General features: G+C 43.6%; 1 protein-coding gene across 1 annotated transcript; it reads left to right on the top strand.

Moving 5' to 3' along the window:
• Positions 1–695: 695 nt before the first annotated feature.
• Positions 696–12,718, top strand: LOC141076436 (uncharacterized). The gene is made up of 6 exons (XM_073563886.1): positions 696–1,014; positions 1,144–1,323; positions 1,407–1,530; positions 1,614–1,711; positions 1,910–2,000; positions 5,801–12,718. The coding sequence occupies exons 1-6, from the start codon at positions 712–714 to the stop codon at positions 6,901–6,903; spliced, it is 1,899 nt and encodes a 632-aa protein (XP_073419987.1). The 5' UTR covers positions 696–711; the 3' UTR covers positions 6,904–12,718.
• Positions 12,719–13,859: the final 1,141 nt, after the last annotated feature.

Here is a 13,859-nt window from a genome sequence, read left to right as displayed (position 1 = left end):
GAGTGTATTATACTATATAGAGGACTATGGGGCACATTATATTATATGGAGGACTATGGGGTGTGCATTTTACATTATGGAGGACTGTGGTGCACATTATAAAGTATGGCGGACTATGGGGTGTATTATACTAAACAAGCAAAATGCTGCATATTCATCAAGTGATTGGATTGTTTATGCTGGAAGAAAAATCATTGTTCTCGGCAGCACATCGCCGGTGTAAACTGTAGATGTGCTGCTGATAACATGATCCTGTCTGGGGACAGATTCATCTAATAGTGATTGTTCCGTTCCCATCATTATTCCTCAGCCGGTGGAAAGAGGCCGGGAAACAAGTGTGGAACGATTTCAATATTGTCGATCACGCTTGTTTAGCGTCCTGAACTCAGCGCATGTAACTACAACCGAAATGCTCCTGTGTGATGTGCAATATGTCAGCATTTGGGCCCCATATTAAACTTTGCCTAAAACCGACCCTGTGTGTGAGGTCTATTTCCCTCCAGAGAAATCACACGTTACATTCCACACATAACACTGTGTAGAGAAGGCGGCGCGGGGTAATTGTGCCAGTAGTGAGGGGCGAATAATGGCAGGAATGTCACTGACTGAGGAGAAGTCTCCATGGAGCGTCTTCACTCCGGAGATCATGTGACCCCTGACTCCTCCCCTCCTGTGACCTCATCACAGGTCCTGTGCACAGAGCAGCCATATATGTGGAGTGCGGCTCTGCAGGTGGAGGTATGTGGAGATTCCCCCCCATTACTGAGCACATTAATACTAGAAATACTATATATTGCACAGGGGATATCGCAGCCGATTCCCACAAGAAGAAGCCTGGAAACATTGTCTCATCTTCTCATTCAGGTCTCTACAATATCGGATCCTCTCAGTGAAGATCTTCTACAGAAGAGAATTTTCCTGATTTACCCATCAAGGATGGATATGGACAGAGACAAGATGGCGGAGAGGATGTTACACCTCACCCTAGAGATCCTCTTCCGTCTCACTGGAGAGGTGAGAGATTCTGATGACGTCACATTACATCATTCTTATCTATGGGAATAACAGATGGACAGAACTGGAGAGGTGAGGACTCTGGAAATGTCTGTAGTGAGATTTATTAATGTGTCTCTCCATAACCAGGATTACACAGTGGTGAAGAAGACCTCTAGTGATCGCTGTCAGGACCCTGTGTCTGAGCGATGGGGAAGACCCCTGAGCCCAATCACGGGGCCTCCACCTCACCCCCTGATCCATGAGGACATCAATGACCAGAAGATCCTAGACCTCATCTACAAGATGATTGAGCTGCTGACTGGAGAGGTGACACTGCTGGGAATGCTGGGACATTATACAGTAACACTATGAAGGGATCGGGGGGATGACGATATCATTGTATGTGTCAGGTTCCTATAAGGTGTCAGGATGTCGCTGTCTATTTCTCCATGGAGGAGTGGGAGTATTTAGTAGGACACAGAGATCTGTACAAGAACGTCATAATGGAGGTTCCCCAGCCCCTCACATCTCCAGGTAATAGACAGGACTAAATACACACGGCCTATAATTATCTGTATGTAGAGAATGAATTCAGTCCCTGTATGTGTTTCCTCCAGATCTATCCAGTAAGAGGACAACACCAGAGAGATGTCCCCGTCCTCTTCTTCCACAGGACTGTAACCAAGAAGATCCCAGTGCTCCTCAGGATCATCAGGTAGATGGAGAGAAGGTGTCAGGAGATCTCCCCTATGATGTGTAGAAGGCTGTGAAGGTCTTGTGCTCAGTCTTGTTTTATCCACCAGTATTATATATTTTATACTTGTGTAATGAGAACGGTGGAGATGGCAGGATTAGAGCTGATCATAGATGGGACTTCTCCATCTGTCTGTGACTATTACAATATTTGTTTCAGGGTGAAGATCTGACCCATATTAATACTACAGAGACATATGTGAGGGGTGATGAGCGGTGTAAAGAGGAGATTCCCACATATGACTACCCAGGTGAGTAGTAACCACTGAATGCAGAGAAGTCACAGATTCCTCTCAGTCACCAGCTGTGGCTGCTTTATCGGTGGTGTAGTCTGGACATATCACAATCGTGTGATCACCATTTTGCCTCTAGACCACAGCATTCTCCTCCACCCAAAACTGTTCTAATGACTTACTGTTAGGAGTGGCAGAAGGCACTAAAAAAAAAAAAATTAAAGTGCCTTCTCCACTCAGGGTCCACCATGCGGTGGATGACAGAACCGCTGCTGAGAGAGGCAGAGCACTAAAGCGGTAATATGCACAGGGTTCTAACTCACCCAGGTGCAAAAAGGCAAGCTCTGTTAAATGACACAGAGCTGCAGGGAAAAATAATACCAAAAGTATCGCTGAGCCTGTTAACAGCACATGATCTCAGCGGCACACGTGCGGTAGCCGGAAACCGGAGTAGTTAAATACAGTCACTACAACCGAGCGGACTTACCATGTACACGTGTGCTTGGCGTTGCAACTGCGCACGCCTGGACAGGCTGCAACCGCAAATATCGCAAGCGCGATGCAGGACGCTAAGCTGCTGGAAAGATGGAGCTTGTGCGCTGGCGCTAGCGCAGGTGCTGACAGAATACCACTCACTCACACAGACGTAATAACCGAGGGAAGGGGTTTCATAATTAGTCAGTCACCAATCCAAGCATCCGTCACCAAACACACAGCTGCAGTATAAAAATACTAGCGCATGGCATAACGGCCATGCGCACTTTTTATAGCGTACGGGACCTGCCGGAAATCTCCAGAGCTCTGAGCTAAGCCAATGAAATCAGGAGCAGGACCTGAGCACCTGACTCCTGAACTCCAATGGGAGCTCGTCCCATGGGCATGCTCAGAAGCTGGGAAAAAGGACTTAGGCTCTGGAGACAAATGTGTGAATCTGGATTCCCGCATAGGCATTATTGAACCCAGATTCCTAACACTTACAACCTGGAGGATCCACCTACCCCCTGGTATTAGGAGACGCTGACCGTTACCTGCCCAGATCTGTAACTATAAAGCCAAATGACAGCGTACGTAGAATGTGCTGACAAGATAGAAAATCACTTGAAGAAAAATCTTATGCTGGGCCTGTAAGAGAAAGCGGAGGGTAATGATGCTGTTGGCTTCCTAGATCCCTGAGATCTTATCGGATGAATCTTCTCTCCCTTCTGTGCCGCTGAATGTCTCATGGTCCCTCCAAGACCAGGTCCAGTCTTTCTGGTCAAACTTCCCTTTTATGATTGACAACATTAATTGTACAGTGAGGCCAAGTGTGAATTTCTGTACAATAACAACAGATCTTCCCCTAGCCTGAGTTTTCAATTTCTTTTTTCTGTTTAAAACCAAATAACTTGAAGCAGGATTTTGATAAACTACATAAACCACATTCCACCTGTGCCATGATAGATCTCTACTCTCTGTGTGGTTTATGGCTGTAATATACACGTATAGGGGTTTGTCTACTGTGATGCGGTGTTGTGACACGTGGTGCCCGGCACACAATCAGCACTGGCGTCACTGTCTCCACCTTCGGACAAACTGAACATGAAGAGGAAGACAGAGCTGCAGCTCATCCCGGACTTCCTCTTCATGTTCAGTGACGCCAGCGCTGAATGGGTGCCGGGCATCACTTGTCATTCCACCACATCGCAGTCCCAATGCAGCGAGTGCCAACACCGCTGGAAGGGAGTCAGATTGGCAGGTGAATATAAGCTTTATTATTTTATCAGGGACGAAGATTTAGTTTAAGAAGTGCTTGTCCTAGTACTGGACAACCTCTTTAAGAAATAATAAAAGAAGAAGCGATGCAGCTGAGTGCTCTGGTGATTTATTGAATGCTGTTCAAACAACAGAACGTTGTTTACGCGTTTCTGGCTAGACGCCCTTAATCATAATGGTTATGATTAAGGGCGTCTAGCCAGAAACGCGTAAACAACGTTCTGTTGTTTGAACAGCATTCAATAAATCGCCAGAGCACTCAGCTGCATCGCTTCTTCTTTTATTATTGCTGTGCGGCCAGGGCAGGGCCGGATCCGAGTCTGAGGTGCGGTGAGGTCAGACGTGGGTGAGCTGGACTTTTATACAAATCTCTTTAAGAAATACTATAGATATGCGGTAAATACACTAAATGACACTGATATATGCATTACTAAACAGCTATGTGTATGGCTGGGCAAAGTAGTCAGGGGCATCCATACACTTAAGGCGATGATCAAATCGATAATGAAGCCATACTGTGTCTTGGATATATACTGTGTAGGATGATGCAGAGTTAGCAGCGTTCAGGCCGGCTGCGCTGATCCTGCCACCTGCTTGAAAAGGAAAGAGCTGCCGCCCTATGTCTGCGTGATGTCACTACACTGCCGGCTCTCTTCTATTGCAAAACCGAGTGATATTATCCAATGCGTTTCTGAGGCTTCAGTGTCCTTCGTCAGGGATCCCTTCTTTTTTGCAACAGAAGAGAGCCGGCAGTGTAGTGACATCACGCAGACATAGGGCGGCAGCTTTGTCCTTTTCAAGCAGGTGGCAGGATCAGCGCAGCCGGCTGCAACACTGCTGACTCTGCATCATCCAACATAGTACAGATCCAGGACAGAGTACGGCTTCACAATCAATTTGATCACCTCCTTAAGTGTACGTGTGCCCCAGCCTGCTCTACCCAGCCATACATGGAGACGTTCAGTAATTCATAGATCAGGGTCATCTGTGTATGTAGCGCATATCTACTGTATATATTTACTGCATTTCTACACGTTAAGCAAGAGGGCAAGCAGGTGCTGAAGCAGGGAGCAGATAACTTCACCTGGACAGCACCCACACATATATACTGCCAGACTGGACAGTACTACTGGTCCCAGGCACCCTCATCTTAGTGGCTGAACAGTGCCTGTGCCGCCTACAGCTTCTGTTTCTAATGTCGCCTCCATCACCGGTGCTGCCTGCAGAGTGAATAAGATGGCACTTGGTGACAGAAGCAGATGTCACAGGAGCAGATCCCAGAGAAAATGGGACATACCGTTTGCGGAAGTCTCAATATGACAAAATGTCAGAAATCCAGAGCAGTAGAAATCCTCATAAAGTGACTACATTTTGGAAATTATAACCCTCGGTCAATTAATCTATAAGAGTAGTGACTATTTTGACTCCACAGGCACTTTGTGGAAATTAGCACACAGGGGATGTTGGAGAGTGAAGATTAGAAATATGCCATATTATTGCCCAGCACATAATGCCCGGATTGTGCTCCACTAGACACGCACATAGGAAACTAAGTGGGTCCTTCTCATTACAGTGATGCCAAATACAGGGATGGTAAATGTGGTTTAGGTACACTGCAAAGCTCAGAAGCCAGGGGGAGAGTTGACTTGGAAAGAGTGCATTTTGCTGGATTTGTTTATGGAAGCCATGTTGCTTTTCAAGAGTCTTTGAGCCATTAATAATGTGGACATCTGTTTTTTCTCTGACAGATGATGGACCTGAATGGGAACTTGTTTTTTGTGAGATGAGTAGGAGTTGTTATTGGTGGTATTTTCGCCTACATATCATTGATGGGTTGCTTTTTATTTATTATATTTGGGAGGCAGAATGAACAAACAGTTGAACACCACACTCTACTGGTTCATCCTCTAACTTTATCTATTAGACTGTGAACTGTCATTGACTTAGACAGTCATTCAATATTTTTACATAACTTGCCATTTTCACTGGCGGTTTAAGCAGCCATTTTCAAAAATACAAAATTCAAGGATATTTTATTTAAAATAATTATCTTTTTTTCTTTGCAGGTGACTCTACCAGGAGATCAGGACAGCTGATATCTTCAATTTTTAAATCAGATGATCTCGAAATCCCACAGGATACAACTGAAGTGACTGCCATTGCTCCAGATATACCAGCATCCCTTTACAGTAAAGATCTGTCATCTGATCCTGTGAAACAGGTCCCATCTTCTGATTCATTACTGACTACTAAGGAAAATGAAAGTAAGAAAATAAGCATCAAAAAAGAAACTGCTCCTAAAGAAGATAAGTCATTTTCACATTCAGAATATAGAAATAGTTTTTCCCTCAAAAAGTCATTTCTTAATCAACAAAAAAATCACACAACGGAGAAGAGATTTTCATGTTCCAAGTGTGGGAAATGCTTTAACTGGAATTCAAACCTTATTAGGCATGAGAGAACTCACACGGGGGAGAAGCCATTTTCATGTTCAGAATGTGAGAAGTGTTTTAACCAGAAATCACATTTGGTTCAGCACCAGAGAACGCACCCAGGGAAGAAGCCTTTTTCCTGTTCAGAATGTGGGAAATGTTTTAACCAAAAATGTAATCTTGTTAGACACCAGAGAACTCACACAGGGGAGAAGCCTTTTTGCTGTTCAGAATGTGGGAAGTATTTTAACGAGAGATCAACTTTGGTTAAGCACCAGAGAATTCACACAGGGGAGAAGCCTTTTTTCTGTTCAGAATGTGGGAAATATTTTATCCAGAAATCAGATTTTGTTAAACACCAGAGAACTCACACAGGGGAGAAACCTTTTTCCTGTTCAGAATGTGGGAAATGTTTTAACCAGAAATCAGCTTTGGTTAAGCACCAGCGAACCCACACAGGGGAGAAGCCTTTTTCCTGTTCAGAATGTGGGAAGTGTTTTAACCAGAAATCAGATTTGGCTAAGCACCAGCGAACCCACACAGGGGAGATGCCTTTTTTCTGTTCAGAATGTGGGAAGTGTTTTTACCAGAAATCAGATTTGGTTAATCACCATAGAACTCACACAGGGGAGAAGCCTTTTTCCTGTTCAGAATGTGGGAAATGGTTTACACATAAATCAAATGTTGTTAGGCACCAGAAAACTCACACAAGGGAGAAGCCTTTTTCCTGTTTATAATAATAATAATAATAATAATAAAAAACGTTATTTTTATAGCGCCAACATATTCCACAGTGTTGACAGTTTAACAGTTTCAAACACAACAGTCGTAACAACGTTAACAATAATTCAATGAAGCAAAATATAACGACCCTGCTAATGAGAGCTTACAATCTACATGGTGGGCCATTTATATGGATACACCTAAATAAAATGGGAATGGTTGGTGACCAGATCGGTGTCATGAATATGCAGAATGGGCAAAACAAAAATTGGAACAGGACCCTCAGTTTACACAGAACATTATGTTTAGTGATGAGGCAAACTTTTTTGGGTGGCCCATTTATATGGATACACCTAAATAAAATGGGAATGGTGACAGATTTCTTGTGTGGGTTTTTTTGCATTGAAATCTGCTGCAATGACCCGGTACTGCGTTCAACAGACATCAACATAATTTTTATCCGCTCCTCTCATGTTAACCTCTGTGACACGTCAATGGCTGTAAACAAAGAGAAACTTGTAAATAACTCTTGAAAGAATAAAGTTATGTTAAAACCAAGCACACCATTGTTTTTTTGTGAAAATCTCAATACTTTTGTGTCACATGACCCTCTTTCCATTGAAAAAAATAAAGATAGATCCAAAATGGCCGACTTCAAAATGGCCGACTTCAAAATGGCCACCATGGTCACCACCCATCTTGAAAAGATTTTTTCCCCTCCCATATACTAATGTGCCACAAACAAGAAGCTGATATCACCAACCATTCCCATTTTATTAAGGTGTATCCATATAAATGGCACACCCTGTACAATGAGGTGGGGGAGATACAAAGTACAGGTGTGTATTTACAATGATAGTCCAGCCATCTTGAGGAAGGGATGGATGGAGATAGTGAATGGGCTACACATGCACACTTACACATAAAATGACTTTGATTAGGGAATGTGATAGGCTGCTCTGAACAAATGTGTTTTGAGAGAGCGCCTAAAACTATGCAACTTGTGGCTGATCCTAAGTTCTTGTGGTAGAGCATTCCAGAGGATAGGAGCGCAACACGGGAGAAGTCTTTGAGTTGGGAGTGGGAAGTATGGATTAGTGAAGAGGTTAGTCAAGTCATTTCCAGAGCGCAGCGATCGGCTAGGCCGATAGACAGAAATGAGGGAGGAGATGTAGGGGGGTGCTGCACTGTGGAGAGCTTTGAGGGTGAGAACAAGTACTTTGAATTGGATCCTATAATGAATGGAAAGCCAGTGTAACAGCTGGCAAAGAGTGGATGCATCCGAGTACCTATTAGCCAGATGGACAACCCTGGCTGCTGCAATAAGGATGGACTGGAGAGGGGATAGTCGAGTGAGGGGGAGGCCAATTAAATAGAGCATTACATTTAAAACATGCAAAAAGAAGGAGTCTATATCCTCATATAAAATCACATGATTATTTTATTGCTAAATAGCTCACAAATATAAGAATCGACAAAATAATGCAATAGTAGTATGGCTGAGTGTCAGAAAGAGACCTAGGTGCAACAAAAGTGCTGAGCTTATGACAGCGGGAGGGAATAGTATGTGTATTGCCAGTGCAAATAGATTCAAGAGGCCCCAAGAATGCAAATTAGCAGAGGTATAATAATCCCCTAGTGAGGTGTGAACATAACAATAGTCCCTCGCTAATCGCTCATCAGGTCATAACCCCATGTTTTCATTCCTTACTCATGGCTGCCAAGAGAACCACATGCTGCGCCCCAACACGCTGACAGGGAATTCTATATGTCCTTTTAATATCAATGTATTTCTGGGGTCTTACATGCATACTCTGTATATGAAAATGCTGTCTCATGATAATGATTACCTATAACCTTATTCTTCATAAGAAAATTGTACGTGATGGATAAACTGTTTACTGCACCCAGTTGGACATTGAAACTACACGTCCACATGTTAGGTAGATACTGGGGCCATGAATACTTAGTAAGACAGGTTAATGAGGCTAATGGAGCTATAACTGTCATGAGGATAGATTAATGAGAATAATATTGGGGTCTTGTGTAATTTACCCAAGACCTATTAAAGCTTTCAGCACGTCTACACAAATACTAATAATTAACAGCCGAGTACCATCTGATTGGTTAACGAATATGATTGGTTGGAACCATTTATGCTTACTGTTGAATGATCAATTGTCCAATGAAATGTGATGATGTAATGTTACCGCCTACTCAAATGAGCATATAAGCTGCCTAATTAAATCAGGAAATTGGGAACATCCTGCAGATACATATCCTGTCTCTGTGTGTGTTTGTTCTCCGCTACTCGAGTAGGCCTCAGACCAAAATCTGGCAACCTTCCAGCATATCGATCTCCCATTGAGAGATAAACATCAAATCACAAACCCATCAGTTGGCGTCCCTGGGTGGGCTGGTTACAACAGAAGACCCCAGTATCCTGAAATCCGGCACCCGCAGACTGAAGGCCTAGAGGACACACAGATCAAAATCACCGGTGAAGGTAAGAGCCATTGATTCTTACAAATTCTGTGTCTCCCCTCTGCTACATGCTCTGAACCGGCTCTTGGGGTACAGTATAGTCTGTCTTCTTAAATACCAGCGCTAAGAACCGTAGAATATCCTTGTGATACATAATACGTATGCTGGAGGGAGAAACCTAAAAGCTGCTACGTATGATTGCGCATGAATGATTGAACCAACCTTGAGGGTACTAGGAATTCTTTACTGTGCTTTTGCCCCTTGGGAGCGTCTCTCCATGGTAACTGGCTTGCCAGGATTCATGTGAGGACACGTCTCTGGCGGCATACGCATAAAGAAGGCTGTGTACGTCCTCTTGGAGAGTGCTAGAGGTACTATTACGGTGTTAAAACGCCGTTACAGACAGGATAGGTCTATCCACCTTCTATTCTGTCTGATACGCACAAACTGCCCTCTAATGGTGCTAAAGAACTTTGAGGTAGTAGGGATTACATTAGCCTGCATACTAATGATAGCTTTAGTCTTCTGGTTGATAAATAAGATCTCTGAGTATACAAGGCTCAGCAGGTTTAGTTGAGGGAAAAGATTTTTACTGGGCTAATAAGAAAATTTGGGTCATATTAGTCTGCCTACAGTTAATTGGATTTGCTCTCTGGTATATATATAGGTTTATTATAACTGTAGAGAAGTGCCATCTCATACTGAGTACGTAGAGATTTAGTGTTAGGTGACCAGGTGGGTCACGAGGTCTGGCCAGACCACTAAATAGTTAACCTTCTTATCAAGGTTCCCATGGGTTTGATGCCTATCAACTGATCAGTTTCAGTTTAGGACACGCAAGTTCAAACAGTGAGCGGGGACCTCTTATAACAACGGCACGCAGTCTATGTATCGAATTAGCGCAGTGCAGTCGGCATAGATATTGCTAGCGGAGTGATAATGAAGTACACTTGTTGAGACGTGGGCACACAGTAACAGCGTATATTAAGAGAATAAGTGAATAGCAACCAGAGAAAGAGGCAGATAGAGAGATACGGTCTAGGTGCGGCCTGTACATTGAGTTAGCGAAGTGCAGTCAGTATGGGTCCGCAAGCCATAGGCATTTTACATTTTAGGACAAGCCAGGAGAATTTTTAGCCCCAATACGGTCAAGTATCAACCAGAAAACATAGATAGGATTTTTAGCAGAAGCACCAGGAGATAATAAGCTTAAGGAGTTAACAGTTTACTGAATCTGTGTGAAGGAATGTGAATGACCTTTGAGACTCTCTGCTGATAAGTGGAAGCGCATGATCTCATGTGTGAAATTCTGTTTGAATGAGAGGCCACTGTAGGTTCTGTCTGCAGACTGCGATTTTCAAGAGAAAATCTGATGCAAATCATGTCTTGTATGGCAGATGGATATTTGCTGGGACAGTCCCAGGTACGAATGTGAAGAAATTCCATTACATACAGCGAGGAGATGATTGGTGGGTGCTGTTAGCATTAAACACGCATATCCCTTTAAGTAATGCGTTGAAAGGTCACACGTTACGAGACCTGAGGTTTGGTGAACAGTTTATATTGCAAAGCCCAGACGGACAAGTTTTCCACAATAGACGGTTCCGTGTCAGGAATCGAGGAGGCACCTGTTGAGTGGTGTATATTGTGGGTTGTATTGTATAGGAAAAGTTCTGTCTTATAGTCTGAGCTTGCCTTGTGTGTGTGTGTGCCAAATATTCCATGAGAAAATGTCGTGCCCTAATTGCACATTTGGATTAATGTTGATTATATCTCCTGAAGGTTGGAGAATTGTCAAAATTATACCAGGAGGGTATATCCAACAGCTCACTGGTTTTGGATTTCTGTCAGACAGATTTCCAGAGTATAAAGTATTTAGGCTCAATGTGCATGGTATTCCTGCAACTCCCTGGGTCGACGGAATTTCATTAGGTGACATAGAAAATTATAATCTTGTCAGATGTCCATTAAATAATGGAGAACCAGAGACGTACCTGGTAGAAGCGCAGCTTGCAGCTTTGCTCACTGGATTCACATTATAGCATAATACGTATTTGTAGAAGGTGTACAGCTAGTTTTTCTTAATGTCAAGTTTTTTTAGAATGCATGTTGATAAGAAAAAAAGGAGAGGCAGATGGTTCAAGGTACAACGTTGCCTTTGACTTGAAGCGGTGTCAGATATCCATGGAAGGCAATTGTCAGGTAGTAAAGATAAGGAATGCTTTTAGTATGTGTTAGAAAGAAAGGGAAAAAAAAAAAAAGAGAAAATCCCGTTATATGTGTAATGGAAATCCACCACTCTGCCCCCTATTCGGTATTAGTATGGTGATTTCCAAAGGGGGGGAGAAGAGAGGAGAGTCCGCTATTTTTAATATGCTAATCATAAAGGTATCTCTCATTAATCTGGATTTTGAGTTTTTCTTTCCGGAAGGTCCAAGAACCTGGTTGTATGGCGATCACACAGCATGATATAGTAGAAAGCAGAACCACTCCTCCCTCATAACTCTACAGGGGAGGTGGAGTTGACGGCACTCATTGAGGCGTTTAGGGGGCTTTAAGGTAAGCAAGACACCACATATACAAGTCATTGTTTTCAGGTGAACCCACAACTGCAGCCCCATATGGGGAGGAAAGGTCTTTTCTTACACCAACAGGCCCTGGAAGAGGTTGCCATAGTGGAAGTGAGGGTACATATGAGAAGGAACCCGTGAAGCACGAAGCAAACAAAGTGGCTGGGAATCAGCCAGAAGACCAAGGTACTGGGAGACCCCTGAGGCGCCTCCACTGGTCATGGTGAGCATTAAAGATAACCAGTTAGACTTAAGTATCTTACAGGCTCTGACTCGGTCACCAACCGGGGAAGAGACTGAAGTCTGGTCGGAAGCTGGAGCTCAGAACCGTGGATGGTGGGACAGTGGGTATGTTTGCTAAAACCCTTGCACCATGTGATGGCTCATGACTCAACGCACGTGAGTGAAGACAAAAACTATGTGCTCTGAAGAAAGATGCTGGGTCCACCTGTTTAGCTTTACATTAACATACATTAGATGCGCACAACACAGATAGACTAGAAAGATGCCATAGACATACACGTGCGCCTGGGCCCTCCTATCCGTTTCAATGACTGCAGATTGACTTCATACAGGTTGCCCAAGGTAAGATGTATGAAGTATGTGCTCGTGTGTTGATCTCTTTTCAGGGGACTGGAAGCCTTCCTGATGTCAGAAGCTACCACAACTGAGGTACTCTTTTGTCCACATAGATGTTGTAACTATTTGACAACCCCTGCAGCAGGTCCGGAGTCCAAAAGGGACTCCCATTTGTGTATAAATAAGTTTTTGATTCTATTTTAGTTAATCCAGACATTGGTTGCTGACCAAAAGACACAAAGACCACTGGAGCCACTGGTTGATGGTCCCCGCTAAGCCACATCCGTAGAGTTAAACGGAAGACCGGTCCATACAAGCTACTATGAGGTCCTGGAGCGGAAGAATGAGGGTCCTGTCCCTGATGATGTTGGCAGCTTTACTGCAAGAAGGACAAATGGACGAGACACTTCAGAATAGCACATCAGTAACCTTGTGGTTTGACACCAAGGCAGCAACAGCTACATTTAGGGTGGACTTGTGTCAGATAGTGAAGTGTCAATGGAATCTTAAATTTGGGAAGAAGAGTAGCAACCCCAATTATAAATATCTAACAGGAATTGAAGGGGCGGTGGTATATATCTGTGTAACTAGACCTGGAAATGAGAACTGTAATTCTTGGTCAGATGCAGCTTGGAACACGGGAACTTCATGGGGGTATAAGCCAGAGGAAGCCATGACTCGTGTTAGTTCATCAGGAAAGCCTCTCCTCAAGAGGATGAATATTGCTGTACCCATTCCAAAATGGGGTTGTGATCCAGAGGTTTTGGACTGGAGATTCTCTTGCAATCCTCTCCTTATAACACTGGATGAACCCTCTCTTGGAGATGAAGGTCTCTATGTATTGGGACTGTATACCCCAGGTAGACAGGTTCAGCAGGGAACATTTTGGTTAAAAGCTGTTCCTGCACAGGACAAGGAGCAAGAGGAGGACAAACCCCAAAGGTCAGGAGAAATGTTGGATGTTGATGGAATTAGGGAATTAGGCTATGAGGAGAAGTTAGCCGTAGAAACAGGCTATACAGAGAGGAATGAATGGTTGCTATGGATGAAGTATACTACAGAGCAAAATAACAAAACTGATTGTATTGCATGTGCAACCGCTAGGCCCCATTTAGGGACTATTCCCCTCAGATATTCAGAACAGGATCAAGTAGACTTACAGTGTATTCTAGCTTTGTATAATGCCACATATGACCCTAGTGATAATGTTTTATGTCAATCTCTATCAGTCCGGTATCCAATAGCAAAAATTGATCAGGTACCACCTAGAGTTTATGCATATCCAGGTGACTACACTTGCTTCCTGAGAACAGGACCAGGAAGATGGGTAGGAAATC

The sequence above is a fragment of the Dendrobates tinctorius genome, unplaced genomic scaffold (genome assembly GCF_039654945.1).
Source record: "Dendrobates tinctorius isolate UK_male_01 unplaced genomic scaffold, ASM3965494v1 ptg000404l, whole genome shotgun sequence".
NCBI classification, from domain to species: domain Eukaryota; kingdom Metazoa; phylum Chordata; class Amphibia; order Anura; family Dendrobatidae; genus Dendrobates; species Dendrobates tinctorius.
The sequence above is the reverse complement of the archived record's forward strand: the minus strand, read 5'-3'. Positions and strand labels throughout refer to the sequence as shown.

Bases quoted from the DNA above. Each gene is read 5' to 3' on its own strand.
- LOC141076436 (XM_073563886.1), top strand. From the start codon at position 712: ATGTGGAGTGCGGCTCTGCAGGTGGAGGTATGTGGAGATTCCCCCCCA. The intron at 1,531-1,613 runs GTAATAGACAGG...TGTTTCCTCCAG, and splicing joins CCAGCCCCTCACATCTCCAG to ATCTATCCAGTAAGAGGACA. The intron at 1,712-1,909 runs GTAGATGGAGAG...TATTTGTTTCAG, and splicing joins GTGCTCCTCAGGATCATCAG to GGTGAAGATCTGACCCATAT.